At 49.7% G+C, this 21,740-nt stretch overlaps 1 protein-coding gene across 4 annotated transcripts in view; it reads right to left on the reverse strand.

The window, feature by feature from the left end:
- ITSN1 (intersectin 1) overlaps window positions 1–21,740 on the reverse strand; it is a 3,188,156-nt gene that overhangs the window by 888,849 nt on the left and 2,277,567 nt on the right. For all 4 annotated transcript variants that reach the window (XM_069636218.1, XM_069636217.1, XM_069636220.1 and 1 more), the window contains one exon: window positions 17,062–17,098. In XM_069636218.1, the coding sequence (XP_069492319.1) occupies window positions 17,062–17,098 (37 nt within the window). The remainder of the gene's footprint in view (window positions 1–17,061; window positions 17,099–21,740) is intronic.

Raw genomic sequence — 21,740 nt, forward strand, 5'->3', positions numbered from 1 at the left:
CAAAAGCAGAAGCCTGCCACACGGGTCTCTTTCTTCCACCAGAGCCGTAGACATCACGGTCAACGACGGTATCGAAGTTGACAACAGGATTGTCGATGAAGGGACTCCAGTCGACGATGACTTAGTAGGAACTGCTTCCTGTGCGCAGATACTTTAGGCGATCCCGCCTACTTGGTCCCACTGGACTGATGCTTTGAGGACTCTCTACTGGAGGAGGACTTGTGATGGTCCCCTGAAGAGGAGCGTCTTGATGAATAGTCTTTCTTGGACTTCACCTGAGACCGCTTCTCAGGCTTACTTCCAGATCCTTGTGACTGGCCCAACCGGCCATGCTTGGACGAAGACTTCCCTTTAGACAGATGTTTACCTGAAGAGGGGCACCCACTCTCACCAACCACTGGGACAGGCCGGGACTTTTTAGCCGGAGACTCAGCTGATGCTGAATGGCGATGATCTGCCGCTTGGGCTGGCCTCTCCGATGCCAAGCTACGCACCGAGCCCACCTACGAGGAAGGGTAGGTATCTTGATTCAGCCAGCACACCAACTGCCGATTGCGGTCCTTAAGTGTCTTTTGGGAGAACCCCTTACATATCTCACAAGATTCGGCCGAATGATGGGGGTACAGGCAATAAAGGCAGTCTATATGTCCGTCCCCCTCATACACTTTCTGCAGCCCGCAGGTCGCACAGGGCCGGAACAACGATTTTCCTGAAGACATCTTCTCCAATCGCACCAACACGTGTAGAAATTACAATGAACACGAGGTAATCCCAACCCTTTGGAGATGGTTGAAATCTGAAGGGAAGCCGCGGGGCGGGGCTATTTATACCCTACATCCTATTGGTGGTGGCTAAAGCACCCAAAAAGGATGTTGATAGGACACTGAAGTGTCAAAGTTTTCCATAGGAAAACGCTAAAGTAAAATGACCGAGGTTCCCAGCCTGACGATGGGGAATAGTCACAGCATGCGAATCCATGAAAGATCCAATGCTGGAAAACATTAACAACCGTACACAGTGGAATTCATACATACAATGTTATAATTTTGCATCTATAAAATCGATTTAGCAGTGGGTATTCATAAACTTAAATTTGTTCATAATGGCATGGTCGGGCTTATCAATGAGGATATGACGTCATACGGTGTACATGAAATCACCCTCAACGCTGCCAGAATGAAAAAAGACTGCAAACACAAACGCTGATCTGAATTGTGTTTGAAAGCACAGCAAAGGTTAAGCTGAAGAATGCATGGGGGAATAACTAGTTTACATATCAGAAATAAGATACAATACAGACATATGTCTACGAATACAGATCTGAGTACATTGCAATTACGCAGGCCGGCTTTGCAGCCAAAGATTTAGAAGAAGCCAGACACACAGTAAAGCAGAGTTAATAGAACACATGAAGAACTACTAATGCAGGACAGTGTCTCATCAAAAATGTTTGCTTCCTCTATTGTACCACTATTTACTTCAGTATCTGTCCTTGTTTTATCTCTGGACAGGGTCGGACTGGGCAGGAAATAGGCCCGGACAACCGAAAAATGGCCCAACCCTCGCCTCAAAAAAGTATCCCACCCCTTGCCCCAAAAATAGTGGCCCTCAAACCATCATCCGTGAATCGGGTCAATTCACGGCTTTACAGAACATGCTATTTATGGAGGGTTCATGTGTCTGTTACATTACAACACAACCCATAAAATAACATAACTTTGCATACAGTTCTGTGACAGGGCGCACAGCTCCCTGAGCCTCCATCCAGGACCATAACGAAAAGACGACCCAGGGCTACAGCCTCCCCAGCCCCCAAGCAACGCCCCCGCTCATGGGAACTCACAAGCTCAACCCAACCAGGCCCCATCAACAAACCTTGCACCCGAAGTGCCCCCGCCAGCACGTTCCTCAAAGCCGTCCTCAGAGTCAGTAACTAAACTAGAGTTGCAAACCGCTACTGGTGCAAAAAAATGTCTTAACCAGGGCATCCAACAGCCACTCAACCCATAAACATTCAGTGTGACCTGCTCTGAAGTCCTGTCAAAAACAAACACTGGCAAAGCTAATAGCCCTGACCTGTGCACAAGTGGCATTTCTCAGGCACTGCTATTATATGCCCAGGTACTCGCTCGCACCATTTTGCACCTGCTACCATGAATGGGCAGTTAATACCACTACGACCGCGCCTGGCAAGTGCCTTGGCCATGCCTACACAAAAGCCCAAACTGTTGGCATTGCCAGTGTTTTACAGAATGAGGCACAGGACTACCCCCATCTTTCAAAAGGCCTTTGAACATTTCACTCAAATCCAAGACTTAATACTTTACTGACTGAAACCCTTATGAATGCGATTAGCAACGGCATAAAACAATGTTAAAAATTCAAAGAAGCAACACCCGCGGGCCACAACCTAATGGCTTGAGAAATACCCATTGTTTGACAGATGACAAGAAAAGTGCATTATTTTTTCCACTCAATCAGCTTAATTTGAAGAGATTGGAGAGATTCTGCATGAATCATATCTTTAGTCTGAGTCATTATTTATTGTGGGTTGAAGGCTGCATACTAGGTTTAAGCTGTGCCCATAGTTTTCAATCAAAATACACAAAAGTTTCCATTATGTTTTGTTTTGATAAAATGATGTTTATGGATGTTCGTTCCCTTGCAAGGTTATTTCAGAAACCACCTATGTGTGGCTCTGAATCATGCCTGCAGGATGCAGATATACCAATAGCACTCAGCACAGCCTGCTGAATGCACATCACCTCGGAAAGCTGTCACCGATGCAGTTCTCTACACTAGAATCGGAAAAGGTTGTTTTGCTTTAAATCTGTCTAACAAATATTTGGGCAAAGTAAGGCTGTCAAAGCTGTTCCAGAATTCCGGCCTTATGGAATCCAAAATACTGCCAGGCGGTAACAAAGTCTCACTACAGACAGGATAGAAATGTGGTCCTTTCCTGCTTTGTGGAATTCCATTTTAAATGTATGTTTCGGTCACATCTGCTCTGCTGCATTGTATTACTCACATTTTGCCATAACACACGAACCAAGATCTCTCACCAAAGGCAAGAAGTGCACGAGTCAGTTAAAATACATAGTTCAAAATTAAATAAGCCAAATGTCTTTTTAAAAACACTGGGACGAGTGAAAGCCAGGCAGTGGGCAGGCTTGCGGTCGGTGCGCTTGGGGTTTCGGGGTGGGGGGAGACTGTTACCAGTGCCAGCTCTGGGGGAGGTGCAGGGGGGCGTGCTTGTTTTCCCTTTCAGAGAGGGATACGAGCGTGGGCTTGTTTTTTTTGGTCTAAGTGGCCCACTTTTTTGGGTCCAGTTTGAGAAGTTACTTCATACAGCTAGTAGTTTTGACCATGTTACTGAGTAAATATGCTTTAAAATGAATAATTTGCACAACCAGCATTGCTATGGCGGGCGAATGCGCCGCGGGACGCGGCCTGGCAGGCGCCGCCCCTTAGTGGGGGTTGCCGGGCCAGAGACTCCCCCTCTTTCCTTTCCTCCTCCGGCAGTCCCATGGGGGCGTGGGAGGAGGGGCCAACCCTCGACCACGGGGGGGGGGGGGCAGAGGGGGAGGGGGCCGCCCCGGAAGTGGCTGGGGAACATGGACTTGATTGGGGGAGGGAGGGTTGGTGGGAGCAGGAAGCTTGGGGGGGGGGGTGGGGGGGAGACCCTACAAAAGGGTAGGACCGTCACACGAGCGATCACTTCCCCCGGTTCCTGCTCCCGCCACGTGTGTTCCAAGAAGAAGCATTTCCCACCCGCCCTCCCTTTATGAAGAAATGTGATTTAATGAATTTTGTTTCCTTTCAGGTCGCCAGGCAGAGTTACATTGCGATCCCTGTAGCAAAGCGCTGTCAGGCCCATAGGGGAATGCACAGCCAACAGATTAGATCTTACAGTGCCCCAGGAGAACTAGACTCAGGGGAGGCCCTGGGAAAAAGGGGAGGGAGATAGGGGTCTTGGAAACCATTCCAAACCCAAAAGGAGAGGGGCGGGGGGGATCAAAAGAACGAAGCTCAAAAATACAACAAAGGTCTTCAAGGGAAGCCCGCCGGGGAGGGAAGGAATTAGAAGAGACTACCTACCCGGGCTCAGGTAACGTCAATAGTCAAAATTACAAGTGGGAGGCTTCACTGAAAGGGGGTGAGATGGGGGCAAGGGGGGGGGCATAAGATAGGGCAGCGAGAGGACCAAGAGGGGGTACAAGGGGGGGGCGACAATAGGCGACCAGGGTACGGGCCATTGGGGATGAGGGTCTCGAGTTGAGGCTGTGCTAGAGAAGAAGGTGGGACAGTGAGTCAAAGTAGTATGGGACACTAGTACATATGGACATCGCAGGACGATGACTTTTCAGGCAGGGAGAAAGTGGTGGGTCGGCACCGGAGGGCTGTGTCGGCCCGGTGTATGTATGGGGAGTATGAGTTGCATTGGGACACTGTCGGTGGTGTCTGTATAGGAATCTTGCAGTCGCAAGGCGCCAAGGGGTGGCCTGCGGTAGATAGAAGGGGACGTTGGGGACTCAGAGAGGGGAGGGGGCGGGCAGAGCTGCATTTGGGTCAACGGACCAAAGTCAAGAGGAGAACAAACGAAATGGATGGGGGCAAGTGGCAATCAACGACAGATGACCAAGGGGTAGAGAGAAGATAGACACGGCCGTGGTACCCCGGAGGCGTCCGTACGACGCCGACGGCGGGGGGGGGGGGGGGGGAGGTTCGACCCTAGGTAACCTCACACGGAGTAGAAGAACCAGTGGTGTGGTGAATTACGGATCGTATGTAAGATAACTCCAAGACTTTATGCAAAATAAAGCTGCTGTGGCATTAACACTTCCAATCGTACAATTTGTCTCCGCCTATTATTTCTTGCACACGGTTGCACACGGAATGCTGAGGAGGGAAGGCCGGCACGTCAGAAAGGGGGGGGGGGGGGAGTGGGCGAGGGGCAGGGGTGGATGTGCCGGCCCACACGACACCGGTCTAGGGGTTGGTTGGGTGTGCAGGAGGTGAATGGCGTTAGGATGCCCCTGCTAAGGGGCACGCATACCTGGTGTTGCTGCTTTGTAGCCGGCACGGCCCCTCGTGTCTGTTGCCTTCTTCAGTACCAGGCAGCTTCTTTCACCCTGCCGCAGCTGTCTCCTGCGCACAAACAGTCCGCGCGGACCTGGTGTCGTGTTGGTGAATTTGGGCTGCCATATGGCCGGAACCTCCCCTAGCAGGGGTTGTGCAACTTGTGTTGCGTGCTGTGGATATTCTCCGCCGTGTCCCCCTCCGCCCCAGCGCCAAAGGAAGAGAAGCAATTTGCACATTAAGTTGCAAATGCACACCTCCACGGCCACTTGAATTCACTGGGATCGGGCCGGGCTGAGAAAGCACCCCGCCCAGCCCGGCCACTCCCAGGGTTTTGTAAAAATTAAATAAACACTGCTGGCGCTGCCACGCCATGGTGTCCAGCAGTTGGCTAAGGGGTTGAGCACGGCCAGGCCAGCACACCCACGTGATGCGTTCATCAAAGAAAGTTAACACTTTTGTGTTAACTTTCTTTAATGAATGTATCTGCTGTGAGGCGCGAGCTGGCTGCTGAGCGGGCTGCCGCCCTCAGGCAAGCAAGTCAGCCCTGAGCACACCGGCCCACTTATAGTAGACCTGCCCCCAGGGCTCGGATCGGCCCGGCCACGGTTACCAACAACATTATCGAAGTCCCTGAATGCGAACACAGCTCCAGCAACCACTACGGATAACTATGAATGCCCCTGTCATGGATCCATTGCAGGGGAAGAGGAATTGGTGCTCTTGACGGCTCACACGTGTCAGGAACGAACAATAGGTGTGCCACTCAAATAATTCTGATAGTCCTGTCCCCAAACCTGCTGTGGGGGTAATAGAGTTGGCACCCAAGATGACTCTCCTCTCCCCAGTTCCCCCCCCCCCAGCCAGGAGCAAACATGTGAGCCAATAAACAGCCTGCAGGGGAAGAGGGTGCCATTGGGGGAAAGTATTCTCGGGGTTAAGGGAGCTGGAACTTTAGCGCAAAACATTCAATTTGTCAACACATTAACAGCATTATTTTCAGGCTATAATAGTCCTGTCATGCCCGTGGTCCATATAGACATATAGACAACAAAGCTGCAGAAGACCATCAGCGGGCTGCTATTGATGGCATCCCTTCCCCTCTTGGATACAGATTTAAATAAGGAGGGGCTAGCTATGAGCATTGAGCCTGGTCACTTTCAAAGTACTAGTTACAGCCACCCATCAATATCATCGGGCGCATCTATTCTGCACAGCTTTGATCCTCTCGCTAAAGGGAGTCCTGTGGTCAGTAGCTGCAAATGAAATCTAGTTTTACCTGAGCTAGCCGCCTTAAGATGTTATTTGCCCTCCGTGAAGTACTTGGCAGAGGGGAAGTTGTAGGAGTGCCATTAGGTAGCCGGGAGGTTGACCATGGGTCAGCTGATGTGGTGGAGCAGCAAGTTCATCCTCATCATGAAAACCCAGACTGCACCAGTATGGTTGGCCAGAAGCAAGATTCAGTGACACAGCAGGCCCCAGTTAATAACGTCTGTCCAGAACTTTAAAGGGCATTAGGTCCCTTGTAATTTGAGCTCCCATAGTCCCCATTTTAAAATCATTGAATAATGCAGCCCAACCACCACAACCAATGGCAGCCCAGAAGACAGACTATGCTTATAGTGGTGTTCGCAGGGACTATAACCAGGTTGTTAGGGCCGGTTGTCCATCTCTTAATACCGATTTCAATGATGTCCCCCATAGGGCCAGTAGACTTGAGTCAGCACAAAAGGCGCAGTGAGAAAGAGTCGTAAAGCAGGGTCCATGTATTTGCATCAAGTGCCCAAATTGGCCGCTGAATGTTTAGAATCTAAGGCTGCACTTATTAACAAAACCATTCATTGGCTTCGAGCAGTGCATGGCTGCTCATGTATAATTTGAGAGGACATCTCAAACTGCACTAGAATTCACTAAAAAGGGGAGAGTACTTTTGCCTTTTTGCGTATTGATTTCTGGGATTGGGGACTGGCAAAACAGTGGGATCAAAATCAGCCCATACGCCCAGCAGAACCACGACAATCCCCTTGGAATTAGCTTACCCCCCCCTCGGGTCTGTCTAGTGCCAACCCAGTCCCATTGTGGAAAATGTTACTGGGTAAATCATAAAACAATCAGGGGGCACTACATCCAAGGGGTCCCAAAGGGATTGTTTTCAAGGCATGGGCATTATGGTTAATTGGGGGTGACAAGGGAAATAACGCTGTAATTAACAATTTTGGGGAAGATTGTTGTTTTGTTTAGTATTTTGTATGTGTTAAGATGTACTTTCATGGCATTACGGCCGAATACTGTTATTCACTGACTGACAACCTACACAAGACTTTTAAAAGATTAATGTAATCCAAACTAGTTCTGGGTACTGCAAGAATTATTTTTCGGAGTGTCTTAGTACCATTGCATGGATTTATGTATATAAAAGATAAACACAGACGTATTGGCAGCATGTTGACCAATAAAAATGAATTCATGTTTTTCTAATTTTATATTGACAAATATTTTTGAAAACACTTTTCACAGTTTTATAGTTCAAGGGTACATTATAACGGTCTACAGACCAAGGAGAACATTCTGGTGGTTTATGGTTAGTGTAATGCCATGGTGGTTTTCTTTGTGGCCTACTCAGCTATAAGTAGGAGACAGGCTTGCCCCTTTTTAGTATTTGATCTGGCCTTCACAAACAGTTATCCAGATACAGAAACACAGATCTCCTCCTTCATCAGATGGGCTGCCATCCCCATCAAAACTTTAGTGGACACACACAGGGCTGACGTGGCCCTTAAGACAAAAAAGTAGGCTGGTAGTTACAATCCCTATGATGAATTGCTGGAACTCTGATGATTCAGGTGGATGGGGCGTGAAATTCTACATCTGAGGCGCCCAGGTACACCGACCACTCATCTAGATGGAGGGGTTGGAGAGCAGGGCCAGAGTCACCATCTTGGATTCTCCTCTCTTCAGGAACTTGTTAAGAAGGAGGAGACTGCCGTTTTGCTTGCTGCTTATGAAGTGCTTCAGGAAACAGCCCAATCATCATTTTTGGGGTGGGAATGGTTTATTGGCACCCTTGCGGAAAAGCACCATGCATATATTTCCTCAGAAGTAGATTACAGAAAAGTCTGACTCCGAGGAGAGCACTCCAAGAGAGGTGTACAATACCCCTGTCTCACAATCGGCAGGACTCCCACTGGACCGCGGTAAAGGTCACCAAAGATGTTTGATGCAAGCAATCCTTTTCACCACCGAGTCAAAAACAAAATCCACTTGATAAAAGAGGCGTTGGTGTGGTGGGACCCAATGGCATGTAGGTATTTGATTTGCTGTGAGAGAATCCCCAACCCCTACCAAGATGAAATCTATCTTGTTTAGTTTACATTCCCCCTCATGTAGGATTAAAAGAAAACAGAGCAGAACTGCTGGAGTTTCAGAGCTGGCATTGACACCACAAAGGTTTGACAAATTGCCTCACTCAAGTCAATTTTGCATCTTCACGGCCAAAAAAACTTTCCTTTTCAGGGCCATATCCAAACGCTTGTTTAGGACCTCAATAGAAAAGAAAGGCATGCATGTACATAAGAGCCGAAACACCAAAGCACCAGTTACCATGAACTTGCAGATACAGGGAGCAGTGCGAGCTCTGCCCCCCAGGTCTGTTTTAGAGCATCTTTTCATATTGGCCTTGGCAGAGAAGAGCAAAGCAATGTTTGTCAGGCATACGCTGGACAGCTTCTTCCAATACATGCCACAATTTATGGGATGTAAGCATGCTACAGAGACTAGCTACTCAGAGGCTCAAACAGTCATAAGCAAATACTGTCCTGCCCAAAGAAGGAAGTCTCTGACAGCCTATCTGGTGGCAGGGTCGGGAAGTCATTTGGACTGCACCAGGTGCTGCAAAATAACCATTAAGCTCTCAGGGGAAAGTCATAAGACTGGAGAACTGGACAACCTGGAGTGGGCCGTGCTTCCTAGCAACCTTCTAACAGATCGATGGGAAGCACATGGGCTGTTCCCACACAGCAATAACCGGCTCCTTTAAAGCGTCGATCCAAGGGACTTCAATCTTAGAGTCCAGAAAATGTGATTCCAGGATGTCAGTCTGTTTGATGGATTTCGCAGAAACTGGGGCTGATTGGCCAAGAGCGGCAGCAGACTTGCAAACCGTAACGTTAGAAGAGGACATATTTAGGGGTGTATTACAGCCTTCACAGTGAAAACAGTTCTGGGTATGTTTTCAGATGACTGGCCCAAACCAGCAGTGAAAGTTACATTCTTATTACCGAAAATGCTTTGCAAATATGCCAAGGCACTGGCGAAGTCACCCAGACTCAGCAACTGGTGGCCAAAGAATGACCTGGAACACGTACCAAAGTCACTGCACCTGAACAGCAGACCCAATGTCATAACCCATAGATGTGCAAAGGAGGGCTGATGCCCTAAATCACCTTGCCTAGCCTGGCGAAGAAGCATAGCAAGATAAGCAATCGGGTGAGACCATATGTCCAAGGAAGCAGCAGTGGACGAAGGTATTTTGTAGGAAAAGATTCTGCATGGACTGCTTAAAAGTATTCATCTCAGCGGGTGAAAAGGTTAATCAGGGAGGAGTACTTCCCTAAACAGGATTAAGATGGGGATCATGTCATCTAAATCTGTCTCGATTTGCACATCATGGAAAAGATGGACTATCTCATAATTTGGAGATAATTGATTTCAGAAGTCTTAGGATTCACTGAGAGACCTGGATATAGACCTCCTGTGCATATTCTAGGTCTTTGTAACCTCCCTGGCTTGTTTGACACTTGTTATGGTTCCATGTCATTTCCACAAAATAAATTACTTTGTTGTAATTTATTTTGTGGAAATTACTTCTAATTTTTTTACTTTACATTATGTAAATTTTTAAATGGGGTTTCTCCCACACCCCTAAACCCTCTGTTCCCCTTCACTACCACCCCTACCCCAAACCCCTCTGCTTTTACTCCTTAACTCACAATTATATATCATTTTTGAAGTAATTTCCACAAAGTAAATTACCACAAAGTAATTTACTTTGTGGAAACAGTAGACTGTCTTTATTGTGCTTCGTTCCAAAGCAATAAAAGGCAGCACTGGTGCAGGTCTCCGAATGCATAAATATCTTTCACAATGCTTAAGTCCCATTTGGAAGGGGAGGCGGAAGGGTGGGGGGGTGGGTTAATATTCTCCTGCACATGGGCGGAAGAATGTTTGGAGTACTCTACAGTGATCATAAAACGTGTTACCAAAGCTAGTTTAGGTGTTTTGGATTTGCTGATAACTAAAGGCTTGAAACCACAGTATAAGGAACAAGTTACTTACCTGTAACTGTTGTTCTCCAGCATGGGTCTGGCATGGATTCACATGCTCATGAATATTCCCCGTTGTCAGGCCGGGAATCCTCGGTATAGAAAAAATCAGTATCAGTTTCGTTTCTGATCTGTCTTTCTCAGTAGTAACCAATCACTGGTCTCTGGGTCATACTGCCCCCAGCCAATGACTGTCCTCTCCCTAAGCCCCACCCCTGGCAGCCATCCTCAGATTTGGTGGCACGTGAAGTGGCAGTATGACCAAGTGAAGAGCCGCAGAGGGGTAGGCGGGAGGGTTCGCATGTGAATCCATGCCAGACCCATGCTGGAGAACAACAGATACAGGTAAGTAACTTGTTCCTTCTCCAGCATGGGGTCTGGCATGGATTCACATTCTCATGAATATAAGAATACATAGCAGTATACACATGCACAACCACGGGAGGTGGCACAAGGCTCAATATCAAGCAATACAACAACTCAACATTAAGCAACTCTTACCTCCTCACCAGGCTCACCTTAGGCTAACAGGTTGCGCAGCACTGCCTGGCCGACTCTGGACTCCTACCTGGAAACCCGGTCGACGCAGTAGAAGCTCGTGAAGGTGTGCGTCGACCTCCACGTAGCAGCCCTGCAGATGTCGAGCAGGGGCACACCAGACAAGAACGCCGTAGTAGCAGCGATCGCTCTGGTCGAATGTGCTCTCGGAAGGCCGGGCAGCAGTCGGTTTGCCAACCGGTGACAGTGCATGATGCAGCCGGAGAGCCATCTGGAAATGGAAGTCTTCGAGAGAGCCTTCCCTTGATTCACAGGTCCAAAGTTCACAAACAGCTGTGATGTCTTCCGGAAATTCTTCGTGCGGTCCACGTAAAACTTCAGCGCTCTAGCTACATCTAGCGAGTGCAGAGTCCTCTCAGCCGGCGACAAAGGCGACGGGAAGAAAACTGGCAACACCAAGGGCTCATTGAGGTGGAAGTCCGACGGCACCTTGGGCATGAAGGAGGGGTGCGTCCTTAGCACCACCCTCGTGTCGTGAAAAGTCAAGTATGGAGGCTTGCAAGACAGGGCCTGGATCTCTCCCACTCGTCGTGCAGAGGTGATGGCCACGAGGAATGCTGTCTTCCACGACAGAAACGTCAACGGCACTGAATGCATAGGCTCGAATGGGGCCCCCATGAGCCTAGTTAGTACCACGTTGAGCACCCACGCCGGGGCAGGGGCCTTCACCGGCGGGAATGATCGGAACAGTCCTTTCATAAATTCCTTCACCAGACGATGAGACCACAAGGACGCCCGACCTGTAGTTCTGGTGTAACGTGAGACGGCAGCCAGATGTATCTTGATGGAAGCGTGAGATAGGCCAGCCTAGGCCAAAGACAGTAGGTATGACAATACTTGAGGGGCCGTAATCCGCAGAGGGTTAATCTTCTGTGCCCGGCACCAGACAGAGAACCTCTTCCATTTGTGTCCGTAGCACTTGAGAGTTGAGGATGCCCTGGCCTATGCAAGAACCTCTCTGCAGTTGGCCGGGATGTCGTATCCTCCAAACTCTAGTGCTGCAGGAGCCAGGCCTGCAAGTTCAGCGACTCTGGTTCGTGATGAAGAATGGCGCCTCCTTCTCTGGAGAGAAGATCCGCGTCCGTCGGTAGCTTGACTGGTGTGGACGCTGACAAGTCCAGAAGGTCCGGGAACCAGATTTGCCTCGGCCACGCCGGTGCGACGAGGATCATCCTGCACCGGGACCTCTTGAGCTGGTTGACGAGCCGGAGTAGCAACGGCAACGGCGGGAATGCATAAAGGAACAGGCCGTCCCAGGGGAACGAGAAAGCATCGCCCATGCTCCTCGGTTGAGGAAACCTGCTGGCGAACCTCCGGCACTTTGAGTTCGCCGCCATCGCAAAGAGATCGATCTGGGGTTCGCCCCATCGTCGGAAGAGTCGGTCCACTTGATCTTGGCGCAGTTCCCACTCGTGGCACGAGCGCAGCTCCCTGCTGAGTGAGTCAGCAATGGTGTTTTTTATCCCTGCCAGATGAAAGGGTACCAGAAACATCCCTTGTGTGATGGCCCAATGCCACAGATCCTGGGCTTCCTTGGACAGGGCAGGGGATCTGGTTGCGCCCTGCTTCCGAATGTAAAACATCGTGGTTGTGTTGTCGGTGAAAATCCTCACCACCTTGCCCTTGAGGGACGGAAGGAAGGACCCGAGGGCCCAGAACACTGCGCGGAGCTCCAAGATGTTGATGTGGAAAGTCTTCTCCTCCGAGCACCAAAGGCCTCTCTCGTGGAGGCCCCTGGTGTGCACTCCCCAACCTTCCAGGGAGGCATCCGTCATCACCGTCACCTGGTGGGCCGGGGCTAGGAAGCCTGTTCCCGCTGTCAGATGAGCGCGGACACCCCACCATCGTATCGCCTGACGGAACGTTTCGTCGAGCAAGATCCTGTCCTCGAAGCTGCCCGTCGTCTGGATCCAGTGGGCGTCGAGGAATTCTTGCAAGGGCCGCATCCGAAGTCTGCAATGGGGCACCAGATAAATACAGGAGGACATCATTCCGAGGAGGGACTTGATAGACCTCACTCTGGCCACGTCCGTGGCCAGTAGACGTTGCACCTTTCCTAGGATGGTCCTTATCCTTTCCTCCGACGGTGAGGCCCGCCGCGCCACTGTGTCGAGCTGTGCTCCCAGAAACAGGGCGACTCGCGACGGGACCAGGTGGGATTTTGGAAAGTTGGAGAACCCCAGGTCCGTGAGCAGCTGGACGGACTTCGCAGTGTGTTCCACGGCGAGCTCCCTTGTCCTTGCCCGTATGAGCCAGTCGTCCAGGTAGGGGTAGACGTGGATCCCCTGCAGGCGCAGCCGCACCGCCACCGGTGCTAGGCACTTGGTGAACAGCCTGGGCGCCGATTTTAATCCGAACGGGAGGGCCTTGAACTGGTAGTGCCGCCCTTTGACCACGAACCTGAGGAACTTTCGATGCCTCTTTAAAATAGGGATGTGGAAGTAAGCATCCTCCAAGTCCAACGACGAGAGGAAATCGCCCTCCTCCAGCTGTCCCAGCACGTGCTGGAGGGTGACCATCCGGAACTTCTGTGCCTTGATGTATTTGTTTAGTCGTCGCAGGTCCAGGATGGGACGCCGTCCTCCTGTCTTCTTCCTCACGGGGAAGTATCTTGAGTAAACTCCGGAGCCCCGAAGCCTCTTCGGGACGAGCTCGATGGCACCTTTTCTGAGCATCGCCCTTACTTCCAACAGCAGTTGAGGGACATGATTTTCCTTCCTGGTCATGGGAGGAATGCGGGGGCACTTCTTCTGGAACTCGAGGGCGTGCCCCAGGGCCTGGGCGTCCAGTACCCAACGGTCGGTGGAGATTGACTTCCACACGCCGACGAACTTCGTCAGCCGGCCTCCCACCGGGGTGCTTCAGCGGGGGCCCGACCCGACGGTCGGTTCAATCTTGCTTGTAGACCGCTCTGCCTCCTTGACCACCTTGACGACGACGGCGGGATCCACCTGACTTGCCGTGTCCCCTGTAGGCCTCCTGCGACGAAGACCTTGCCGCTTGACGGTAAGTAGAGGAGCTGCTGCCGGCTCCCTTGGAGGCACCCTGTCTGCCTCCGGAGCTCCGAAAGGACGGCCGTCGCTGTTGGAGCACACCCAGTGCACGGGCCGTCTCCATGTCCGTTTTGATCGCCTGAAGGGATTCATCAACTGCCTTGCCAAAAAGGTTGTTCCCATCGAAGGGCATGTCCAAAACCTTGGTCTGAACGTCCTGGCGGAAATCCGTCGCCCTGAGCCATCCTCGTCGTCTCAGGCAAACGCTGTTGCCCAACTGACGGAAACCGGTGTCGGCGATGTCCGTAGCCACCATAATGGCGTGGTCCGAGGCAATCTCACCTTCCTGCAAGATTTCCAGGGCCTCAGCCCTCTTGGCATCCGGAAGGAAGTACAACAGAGGGGCGATCTTGAAGCACAACTCCCTGTCGTAGCGGGCTACGATGGCCAGGGCGTTGGCCGCCTTGATGGTCGTCGCTGCAGATGAGATGACCCGTTGTCCCATCGCATCCAGTTTGCTACCCTCGCCGTCCGGAGGGGAGGTTGAGGCCGATGCCCCCCCGCTTTCTTCTTGGCCGCCGCTGAAACGACCGAGTCCGGGGTAGGTTGCGCCCTAAGGCACAAGGGGGCAGCGTCGAGGACCCGGTACTTCTTCTCGTACCGGTCCCTCTTCGCAGGAGCCGTGGCAGGGTTCTTGAGGAGGGCGAGCCCCTCATCCCAGATGTCATCAAGAAGCGGTACGGCGAGGACCGTCTTCCTTTTAGCCTTGCACCGCTGGTAAAGGAACCCCTCCTTCTTCTTTTCCTCGGGGCAGAGCTGGAAGAGCTCGGATGCCCTGGAGATCATTGCATGGAAGGATCCAATCTCGTCGGGCGGGGACGCCCGGGCAGGGGGCGACGGGGGACACGTCCCGTCGTCGCCTCTGTCGTCATCCGTACCCGTCGTAGTTGTGTCCATGCCTGTATCATCCCCGTGGGTAGTGGACCGGGGGAAGGCAGAGAAGGCCGCAGAGGCGGGAGAGGAGGCCTAGGATGTGTCGTCCTCCTCTTAAGCGGTGGGCTCCCTGAAGGTCCTGGCTCCGGATCCTCCGTCGGGTCTGGCTCAGGCTCCTCCGTCGGGGGAAGGGGCAACCTAGTCCTTATCTCCGAGCATAAGGACTGCATGGCTGACAAAATGGCCGCCGAGGTGTCCTGCGGCGTCGGAAACAACGGGAGCGAGGGCTCTTGAGGAGCCTCGTCTGCGTCACTGTCGCCCTCGTCGGGATCCCTCCCGATGGGCTGGGTCTCCTCCACGACTTGGATGAGCTCCTCTTCAGAGGTCGTGTCCGTATCCAAGACGGCCACCACCTCCTCCCCCCTTTTCCAACGAGGACTTCGTGGGGGTCTTCTCGATGGGCCTGAAAGACGACTCCCTCCGCGGTGGCAGGGAGACTCTGGTACCTGAGGATGCCTCCACTGGTGTAGCCTCCACAGGCTGAGCCAGGGCCGCGGCAACATCCTCAATCGAGGTCCTAGCAGGGTGAATCACGGCCAACGTCACCTTCTGTGCGCCTGGGGCCTTCACCTTCGGGGGAGGGTCCGAGCCTCGCTCCCCTTCTGCCGGAGTCTTCGAGATCGACCGGGGCCTCTCCAGAAGCTTCGCCCGGTTCTCGGACTTCCTCTTACCTGAGCCAGAGCATTGGCTCGTGTTCGATGGCGTCGGGGAGGGTGCGCACTGCCCGGCAGCCAAGGAGCCCGACCGTTCGGCGCTCCCGGTGCCCGCGGACTTGCAGTGCTTAGCCTTTTGTTGGGCCCCCGTCGCCGGAGCACCCTCACCAGACTTAGAAGACCGCTCGGACCTCTTCTTCTTCTCGCCTGGTAGGCTCTTACCCTCCAGCCAGTTGGCGAGACGGAGGTGGCGATCCTTCATGGTCCGCTCCGACATGTTTCCACAAAACGCGCAGTCCTTCTCCTTGTGCGTCTTGTCCTCATGGAGACAGTAGAGGCACAACGAATGCTCGTCCTCCTTGAAAACGTTCTGAAGCTGGCATCCATGGCAGGTCCTGAATAGCATCCCGGGCGTCGAGCTCCCTTTCTCCTGGGCCATGTCCGGGGTAGGCCTCGGAACTTCTGGAATCCTCCAAAAGCGTAACTCGACGCAATCTTCACCCTAGAGGGGCGTAGAAAACTCCGAAACGGATCCCCGCTGATCGGAAGTAGAAACGGTGGAGCTTGAGGCTCTTTTAACTGAAAAAATGAGAAAATCTCCTGAAAAAAGCGCAAAAATGCAGCAAAAGCTCGAGAGCAAAGCATGAGGGCTCCCAACTTGAACGTGCGGTAAAAATCTGAGGATGGCTGCCAGGGGTGGGGGCTTAGGGAGAGGGCAGTCATTGGCTGGGGGCAGTATGACCCAGAGACCAGTGATTGGTTACTACTGAGAAAGACAGATCAGAAACGAAACTGATACTGATTTTTTCTATACCGAGGATTCCCGGCCTGACGACGGGGAATATTCATGAGCATGTGAATCCATGCCAGACCCCATGCTGGCGAATGTTAATGACCTGGTTTGCTCAGATCAGCAAGAAAACAGATGTCATTTAACGTGTTGAAGTATTTAATTTTGAATTGATTAGAGCGCTCATCTAATCTTGCACAAGATGCTCGATTATGATCACAATAAATGATGCATCCTTCCTTAGAATGTACACATTGTTTGTTAATAAAGCGCTACTTCATGGCGTGACAAATTAAATAAATTGAGATTCAGCACAGCATATGGGCCAATTTATTCATGGCCATGTTCACGTTGTTTGAGGTGTGTAGACAAAAAACAGTATGGGGGCACGCATGTGCAGATTCTTATATCTACTAGCTGGGTCACATATACTGCTGGTGTCACCCATGAGTATGTCGTACTGACTGTTAAGGATTCAGTTGATGGTTATTTTTAGATTTGTTCTAAAATGAGAAAACAGTGGGAAAAAGGTATTCATTAGAATAATAGTTAAAAAGGGAACATACATAACACAGTAATGAAGATCACAGATATCTTTGAAAGACTTGGCCACTATTATTGAGATCTTTAAGAAATACATTTCATGCACCACATATAATAATCAATGAGCTTACCAGGTTTCTTTCCTAAGCTTCCTGTTTTCCCAGCAGCCTAGCGTTATTAAAAAAATATATAATTAATGATATGATACTTCCCTCTTTCAAATATCGAACAATACAATTGTTTTATGTTTTAGCAATTTGATATACAACTAGAAGAAAATATAGTTTGTCTCTGGTGTGCATTAATCTGTAGCATATTTCTTTTAAAACAGTTTTAATACATTGCGTAATCACTGTAGCACAAAAAATAACGTTTTGCAGTGTTAAACATACTCACACATGCCAATCGTCAAAAAAAGGAAAACAATAGATCTCATAAAATCAGGAAACAGAAGTATATCCAGGCAGTGCTGTGCTCTAAATTCTTCCTTAATGAGAATTTCCAGTCTAGTTAAACTTTTCCAGAAACATCAATGTAATATTTCACAAGCTACTTTCACAAGTAGCACAAGTGGGCAGTACAAACATGCTGATACAAGAAAGTCGTTTTTAAGGTGATGTTTATTCAAAGAACAGAAATGGAAGGAGGATTCTTCAATAACTAGTCATGAGCAAAGACGAGGTTTCTTTCTAAGTTCATGATATATGCTCGTCCTGTCCCCACTCCAATATCCAGCAGAACACAATGGCCTTTTGTTTGGAAGTGTGCAAGTCTCAGTGGTAAGGGCCCTCCCAGGGCTACAACACCTCAGGCTTGGCAGAATCTTAACTTCTCTTCCAGAAGTCTGAGATAAGGGGTGGATCCTCCTCAACACACAAGACGGTTCCCCCAGGGTTTCAGGGTCACGACTGGGTTGTTTGCTGTCATCGGACCACATCCCTGGTCCATATGACACTCCCATTCTTGTGAGACCAGCCTTAGCTCATCGTTCCCTCATACCTTGATCCCTCAACAGTTTCATATCTTCTCCTACCTCTAAAGTCTGCCCTCGACTGACCTTGTCTGCTGGAACCTCCCTGGCCTCTCTGGCTAGTAGGGGGGTGCCTGCTCTCCTCTCACCCCTGAGAAATGGGACATCTATTTTCCCATCTAGCTACAGCCTGTCCTTCTTAGATGGTAATGGCTCTTTCCTTCTCCAATTTCCTTGACAACTTATCTGCAGATACGTCCTGCAACCCCCTCAGTAACTCTCTCCAGATGGTACTGATGCATTTGACTCCCTCCAACATCAAAATGTCACCTCCAATCTCTTCTCTCTCAACCTTTAGCTCACCAATCTCCTCAAAGCACCTTCTTCCGGCACTTTCTTGAACACCCAAAACTCTTGTCTGAGTAACCTGACTTTCATAGTCTTGTCCCTCCTCCGCTTTGGTGGTGCTCAAGGGCATAGAGAGGCATCTGTGTAGTTTTGGTTGGACTTTATGTCTGTGATTGGGCCTTGTGGTATGTGGGCTGAAATAATTGATTGGCCTGTGCTTATATCAAAGCCTGCCCCATCTTGGATTCTGAAGCAGCCATGGACATGTGGGAGGTCTCCTTCCGTCCCTTTCGGATGCATCTGTTGGTATGTATTTTGGTCTTTAATATCGTGGAATGTTAATTTATGTTGTGAGGCAAGATAGAGATGGACAGCTTGTCTCTGTTCAAGTGTAAGGCAATCATTGCCTAATGGCATAGAAAGAGTGGGGCAGGATATATCAGAGCCTAAGCTCTGCGGTAATGGGTGAGGGATTGAGGGCGTGTTATCCATCTTTTGCTGTTCAGCAGCAGCCAAAACAAGATCATCCAAGGGCTCATAGGCTGAGATTGATGTGTCATTTTTTATTGTCTTTTTTAGTTTGTGAAATGTTCACATACTTCTTAATTACTGCCGAACTAGCTATCGCACTCTGTTTATTGGGGAGGGTAATAGCCTGTATACATTGCTTTGAACTTGAGGTAGTTTGGGGTCATATAGTGTATATGTTTCTTGTTTTCTTCTCATGCAGAGGGGGTTTCATATATTTTTGTTTGTTCATACTCGGAGTAAAAATAGTATACAACCGTTTTGTCGTTTTAGGCACAGCTTGTGAGGAACCAGTGGCTGCTAACGCTAAAGAAAGTGGAGCCCACTTGATACGGGTCCACAGCATCGACTTCACAAGGCCGGATTACCTGATCGAAGGAGGGCAAAACGCTTCCCTTCGACTTAACAATACTATCCATGCCTGCATTGAGCAAATCAGACAGAGCACATCATTGTGTGTGTGCTCTAACCAAGGCTGGCAATGATTGAGGGGACAACAAACCTGTCTTGACGGAAGTATCCAAATTCGTTGGCACCTCGCATTGTAGAAGTTGTGTAAAGAGGGATGTCTGATGGTACATTTTCTCATCCAATGTCTCAAACAGCTTGGTTAGTGAGATTAGTGCCGTATTCATGGCAGTCAAGGTAATATCTAGTAGTGGGGAGTGCACTGATTGACACTGGGAAATGGGTTGTCTTTGCGGGGCACCGACTATTTTGGGCCACGTGGGATGGAGTAAATGATATAGTTCAGTCATAAACAGGTATATCTTTATCATTTACAAGTTTATTGTTAACATCGGTTAACTGGGTATATGCAAGTGGCACCTGGGAGTCATTTGATTTATTAGGTATTCCTTCATCTGCAGTGAAGGAACAAGTTGAAATAGAACCTGGATCAGCAGATAAAATTGTTGGAGTATTTGAGTACCCTGCTGCCATCAACGAATCTGGTACGGTAATGAGACTCACACCGCTGGCCCCCCCGCACACGAAAGATGTACGGCCGAGGAGCTGAGCTAGATTCAATTGTGGAAACTTCACTTCTATTCTGCAAAGAATCTTTCACCTCTTCCGGATGGTAACATTCTTGGATTTCAACTGTGCGTGTTTTTTTGTTGTTGTAATGTTGACTCAGCTATAGACTATTTCTTCACCACCCTCGAAGTGGGGGCAGTTCTACGAGGTGTTTGCCTCAATTGCATCGTTAACGTAGCAATTTCTTTAAGCAGTGGCATAGCGGACTTAAGTGTATAAAGCCCCTTAGACATGGTTACATTGAATGATTACCCTATTAACCACAGAGCTAAATGCAACAGTAATTGCGAAGTTATGAAAATCAAAGCACTTGCCTACAGAACACCTACTTGGCAGAACGAAGATCACGGAAGCCGCTGCACAGGCAAGCAGCACTTCCAGATGTTAGTCAGAATCCTGTGCAGTTCCCTTGGGGAACACTGCAAGAAGATTAAGACTACAGGAGTAAGCAGTAAACCCAATTGGTAGCAGTCTGTACCACCCAGATTTACCTGGTAGCTGTGGCTGAGCAGTCAGACGTCGCTCAAGAAGAGTAGGGCAGTATACAAAGCATACACAATAGGGCTAAAAACACATTAGAGCAAGCAAACACTGACCAGAGCTTGGTATCAAAAGTATATATTTATTTAACACACACTTAAGGAAATACACTAATACTATAAATCAAAGCAAGTTCAAACACCATCAGAAAAGTATACACACCTCCCTTAAGAATTATTAGACAAGTCTAACTCAAAACATCACTATTTGTAAAAACAGATGCAAGCGCGTAACTTAGATGGCACTCCAATAATTAAGTTAAAGGGAGAGAAAAAGGCAGGTCATGGAAATAAAACAGTTCCCAACACTTTTCTAAGACCAAAACAAGTTAGTGAAGGCAGAGTCCACTGTAGAGCCAAAGTTCATAGGCCAGGCCCACTTTAAATGGAGCAAGGTGAAATGTGCCCAAGATCACATAGTTTAGGAATGCATTCAAGTCTTTGTAAAAATGTTCAAAAGAAGTTGGGTTGATTCAGAAGGTAAAGGGTCACCCTTTAGCAAACCGTAGAAAGGGAGGCCAGGTGGAACACAGTACCTTTAAAGGTGAGGAAGCTCCAGCGGTGGCAGTTGTTCCTGGCAGCGGGTGCAGTTCGTGGTTTCGCCAGGGGAAGAGAAGATCGCGTCGAGGAGGAAACTTGGAGTGGTTGCACTGCCCAGGGAAGAGACCAGCCACGGAGTTCTCTCGGTTAAAAGGTGCATTCCTTTTATTCACAGTCACAGTGGTGAAGCTTGGCTATCCAGCCGCCGGGGTGCTTGGCACTGGCGATTCGACCAAGAGACGTCCTGGAAGGCGAATGGCGAACTTGTTGATCCCACCAGCTCAGAGGAAGAAGACTCTTTCAGCAGAAGATCTTCTCTTGTCGATGGGAAAGTGGTGAAGTCGTTGCAGCAGGGCTCCACCGGTGGTGTCGTTGCAGATGGCTCAGCTTCTCCCCTCTTCGTATTTCATAGGTCCTGTGGTGACTTCTGAAGTTCCAGTCCCAAAAGCCCTGCTTTTATGCAGAAAAACCCCCATTCAACAGCCTAGCTGTCACTCAAACATGCTAAGTGGTGAGCCGGGCGGCTCACCACTGGGCCAATCAGAACAGCGTGCGACTTGGGTTGCTAAGGTAACGCAGTCCAGGGTGCCAATTCCCCCACCCACACATCCTGTGGAACCCAGACAGAGTGGCACCAGTTGGAGGGCTTCTGTGGAGAAGCCCGCCAAAAAGTGGAACAAAGGGCCCAACCTTGGTTGGAGTTAAGAGAGACGGACACAAACGCCATTTTGGAAAAGAGTTCTGGCGAAAAGACCCAACCAGTGATTTTATATTAAATAAATAAACCGGCAGTATCTTTAACATTGCACCAAAAAAGTGGTGCGTTTAAAATCAATGGGAAAATCCC

This window comes from Ambystoma mexicanum, chromosome 7p, assembly GCF_040938575.1.
Source record: "Ambystoma mexicanum isolate Mex_15411 chromosome 7p, UKY_AmexF1_1, whole genome shotgun sequence".
Lineage (NCBI taxonomy): Eukaryota > Metazoa > Chordata > Amphibia > Caudata > Ambystomatidae > Ambystoma > Ambystoma mexicanum.